Below are 5,000 nucleotides of genomic sequence, written 5' to 3'. Positions count from 1 at the left end.
AGCACTGTGGAAGTATTAAATAAAAGTGGCCATTACTCTGAGAGGATGTGATGGAAACGAACCACTGGAGAGTTTGGTAGTGTGGGTTCTGTAATCCTAAGGAAAAGCCAGCAGTGCCATGGGGATACCAGTGGTTCTCCTGTGAGGAAATCCCTGTTTGCCTCCATAGCAAAGTTCTAGTGTCTGGATATCCTCTTAATATGGTTCTTTCTGCCCTCTTCCCTCGGCACTCCCCTATTCATTACTGCCTGACTCATCTTGTCCTTTTGCATAGGAGTTGAGCCAATGGAATTTCTTATTCCAGTGGAATAAACATAGCCTATTTTCCTTCTCATCAGTGGATCTAGAAATCTTGCCTCAGAGGTAAATTTCCAGGTATTTGCACACAAAAAAAAAAAAGCATTGAAAAATTATAAATGTCTTTCAGAGAATGTTCATTATTTGGGGGGTGGATAATTCTGTTTATCATCAGTGATAGTCTCTGTCTACAGTCATCAACTAGTTATTGAGCACCTACCGTTAGCCTTAGAGTAGATTTTCATGCCACTCAGAATCTGTGCTCACCATTCTGAATGATAAGCCCTAGGGATCTAGTCCCTCTCCATCTTTAGAACCTCCTCTTCTCCCACTCCTCCTTCCCCTGCTATACCTCCAAATTTACAGAGATTTTCATGATACTCAGCTATGGCAAACTTATGCCCATCTCAGCAATTTGCAATTCCCTGTCCCCATGCCTGAAGCCTAGAGTGCTGTTCCCTAGCCAATGCATACGTGGGGGTATTTTTGTCACAAGAAATGACTGTCCCAGTGAGAGTTTCTCTAAAATCCAATTTAAGCCACCACCAATGACTTTTATTCCTTTAACTCTATTTTAATTGCCTGTATACCATTTATTACCACTTGATAGTGTGTGTGTTTTGTTGGTTTATCTGTCTTCCACCATGGGAGATGTGAGCAGGGATTTTTGTCTGGCTTCTCAGTTACCAAATCTATTCTAAGATATCTGGCATATATTAGGCACTCAATTATTTTTTGACTAAATTAATGAAAGAATGCATGTATATGCTCATGCCATGTGCCCAGCACTCTGGTAAACATCACTGATAGAGGCATCCTTGAACTTGTTCTCATCTACTTGTCCCCTTCCCTTCTCCTATACACAACCTGGTTATCTTGAAAAAGTTGTTGGTGTTCTGTTCTTCAGTTCTTTCTACTTACAGTAAACCCATTACAATCTGGCTTGTATCTCTACCCCTCAAATAAACTGCTCACAACAGTGTCCAGCTGCCAGCCACTTCCTGATTACTAATCCAGTGGATTTCATAGTCTTTATCTTATTTAACCCACCAGTAGCTTTTGACAACTTCTTCCTCAAAACATGTGTTCTGCCTTCACATCCATGACACATCTCTTGGTTTGACTTCTTTCTCTTAAACCACATATATACTCACGGTTGCAATTTTGTGTCACATCAGGTAACACAAAGATGGAAAAATAATTTCTGCCTAATAATTTTATGTCTTCCTGGCGCTCTATACCTGAACACATTTATGAGCTACTGCAGTCAGTGAGTGGCACATGCTTGTGTACACACCTGTCAGAACTGTGCTTGACGATGTTTAGCTTGTCTTAATTCATGCACCACATTTTTTTATTGGAGAATATAAGACCTTTGTTAGTTATCATACCCCAAGTGACAAAAGCTGGGATTGTAAATTCCATTTTGTGTAGCATTTGTAGTCATTTTCAGTAGAAAAGAGCTTTTTGGCTACTGTTATCCTCCAGTTTTCCATTTTAGGAAACAAAAAACTGAAAGTTGAAAAAGGTTTTTATAACCTACAGATTATTTTCCCATATCAAGAACATAAAACTTCCACAAGCCACCTGTTTGCCACATTAAACAATAATAATGAAATTAGTTGGCAGACCAGTACTGTTTGTTATAGCCTCCCAATAAAGAACATAAGCATGGCACCTGGCTGGCTCAGTCAGGGGAGCGGACTGCTCTTAGTCTCAGGTTCATGAGTTCGAGCCCCAGGTTGGACGTAGAGCTCACTTTAAAAAAATAAATAAGAAATAAACTTATCCAAGTGTATTCCCATTCTCAGCTCTTTCTTCCAGTCTCAAAAAAAAAAAAAAAGGAGTGGGAAGGCAATTAGGTTTTTCTCCTTCTGTTTAAAGGCCCTGCCTCCTCAGGGGTTTGCTCTGTCTTCTCCCTTCTCCCCTGTTTTCAACTCCTCTGTCTCTACTAGCTTCCTCACATGTTCAGATCTCTTTCCCATTCTAATAGCAAACTCTACCAAATCCCCTTCCTAGATGTTGCTTGACCTTATTCTGCCCCTTGTTATTCATGCTTCTCAAAACAATATATACCTGCCATCTCCTTTTTTTCTGCTTCTGTTCAATTTTTTTTAATATTTCTTACTGTTCAATGTAACATACATACGGAAAAATGCATAAAACATAGACAGCTTAGTGCGTCAGTTACATCACACACACTCAAGTTATATGACACCACTGTGTTCAAGAAATAGAAAATTGTAGCTACCCCAAAACCTTCTGTGTGTTGTTTTCTCCCCACGGGAAGTAACTACTGTGGGGAATCATTTTCTTATTCTTTATGGTTTTATCACCTTAGTATTCATCTCTTCAGTCTTCAACCTGCTGCCTTCTACTCTTTATTACCTTTCCACTAATTCCAAAATTCTCACTCTAAGGTTATCCATGAACACTTGCCAAATCTAACAGATGCTTCCCAGTTCTAATATCAGTAAACCTCTGCTGTAGTTTCCATTGTAGATCTATTCACCCTTCTTGAAACTACTCTCTAAGGTCTATGACTGTATTCTCCTGCGGTTCTGTGTCCTTCAGCCTTTCCTTCTCTGTCCCTTTCCCAGGCTCCTCTGTCTGCCCCTTAAATGTAGTTTTGCCCAGGGTTCCATCCTGAGCTCACCGCTGTTGATACTGAGTACGGTGATGCTGTCCTCTCCAGTCATTTTAGCCTCCACTATTAAACGATAGATTTCCTTCGGAGCCAATCTTCAGCTCACACTTGTTCCCTAAGCTTTAATCTTACATAGACAACTGCCCGGTGGACATCTCCACCTAAATACACAGCATCCAAGTTAGACTTCATCATCTTTCCCTCTAATTTAGCTCCTCTGTTTCCCCCTATTTTTTCTGAAGCAGTTGTTGGCACTACTACCAAATTGTTGGCACCCAACTTTGAAACCTGAAAACTATCGTAATTTCTCCCTTCCTTCATTCCTTGTATCTTTTCATGTCCAGTGATACCAGTATTATCACCTCATGTATTTGCCAAATCTATTCCCTTTTTCCTCTTCTTGTTAGTCTTTGTAGTGTAGACCCTCCTCACCACACTGGATTTCCTAACAGCCACCTTTTTCACTGCATCTAAACTTCTGTTCATATTCACACCCCCTACAACTACAAGCCAAAATGTTTTCCCCCAAAATAAAATTTTAACTACTCTATTTCTATTTTTAAAACAACACTGAAAATGGAAAAGCCCAGATAAACCCCAAGCTCTTTAAGATGGCTTTAAGGCCCTCCCTTCTTTTGCCCTGCTTTCTCCAGCCTCATTTCAGTATACCTCGCTATGCATGTTATACCCTGTCAGCACGTGTGCTCTTTCTTAGTTTCAGGCAGTGTTCCTGCCATCCCCTCTTGCTAGGATTTTCCATTCAATTTACTGCTAATTCTTTAAAAGTAAATTTAAGTTTTATAAGCATTCCCTGCCTCCTTCCACCCCATCCAGTGACGGGCCCCCTTGCCACTCCGTTAATACCTTGTACATGTTCCTCACTTTGCTTACATCTTCTCTCATCATCTGTTTAGATGTCTGTCATGTTCTGCTGGCCTATTTGCTTCTCTCTCTGAGCCAACCTAATACCTAACACAGCACTGGGCACAATGCCTAATGGAATGAGGAGCGAAGAAGGGGAAAGCACATATTGATATGAAGTGGAAAAGAATTGCCATGTTATGCATTTTAACGTAGAGAATCATCTGAATATGAGATCCTAAACTCTAAGAGGCAGTATTTCTAAGGAATCTCTTAACCTAAAAAAAAGCTCTTTAAGAAACAAGTTTTAAATCTCTTCTAACATTTAATAAGCCCTCACAAATATTCATGTTGCAGACCAAACCTGGACCACCGAAAAAGCCGAAGACCCCTTCTGGACAATCAGTCTTAGTGTATTGCTACAACTGTGGGCAAGAAGGCCATTATGGACACGTAAGTTTGAGTAGCATTGGGACATAACACTTTCTCTTGTTCTGGGAGTGATTGCTGAAAGATGAACTAAAAAAAAAAGAGAGAGAGAGAGAGAGAGAATGTAATTCTGAATGCTTACTTTTCTTATAAACTAACATCCTAAAGGAAAACTTAATGTATTTTCAACTGATCTCCTTCTCCTTTCCTTACCAGAGAAAGAGATCTGTCAGAGCACATTCTTCTAATTGTTTTAAATACATGTGAACAAGTTAGGCTGAAACAAACACAAAGCTCGTAAAATCAATCAGAGGAATAAAAGTAGTCAACAAAATGGTTACACTTCTCATGAGTTCTTATGTTTGCTAATTACTTTGACATGGCCAAAATCATGATTGTAGATTTTCTACGTAGATTTCTGTGTAGCTGGAGAACTACAGCTTTCCCTGATACCGCGTTCACACAAATCTCATCACTCATATATAAACCCTGACACTGGTGGAAAGACAAAGGCACTGTATCATTGACTAGCCTGTCTGCCCCACAAACATCCAGATTCCCTATCCCAGCGGCACATTCCCAGCCCCAACTAAAAGCACCAAACTTTGGGTGTTTTAGGTGCAGGAGTGACAAAGCAGAAGAAATCTTTTGCTGTGGGATGGGAGGGGGTCTCCTAGCCAGTTGTCTCATGAAGTAAGAAACAGCAGCAGCTCATCCCAGAGACAGGATGCAATAAGAATAGACTCTGAGCTCTCTTGCATTCTGG

At 40.3% G+C, this 5,000-nt stretch overlaps 1 protein-coding gene across 4 annotated transcripts in view; it reads left to right on the top strand.

Moving 5' to 3' along the window:
• Nucleotides 1-5,000, top strand: part of ZCCHC7 (zinc finger CCHC-type containing 7) — a 250,822-nt gene that overhangs the window by 238,419 nt on the left and 7,403 nt on the right. For all 4 annotated transcript variants that reach the window (XM_029920260.1, XM_029920261.1, XM_029920263.1 and 1 more), the window contains exon 7: nucleotides 4,163-4,258. In XM_029920260.1, the coding sequence (XP_029776120.1) occupies nucleotides 4,163-4,258 (96 nt within the window). The remainder of the gene's footprint in view (nucleotides 1-4,162; nucleotides 4,259-5,000) is intronic.

This window comes from Suricata suricatta, chromosome 13 (assembly GCF_006229205.1).
Source record: "Suricata suricatta isolate VVHF042 chromosome 13, meerkat_22Aug2017_6uvM2_HiC, whole genome shotgun sequence".
Classification (NCBI taxonomy): domain Eukaryota; kingdom Metazoa; phylum Chordata; class Mammalia; order Carnivora; family Herpestidae; genus Suricata; species Suricata suricatta.
The sequence above is the reverse complement of the archived record's forward strand: the minus strand, read 5'-3'. Positions and strand labels throughout refer to the sequence as shown.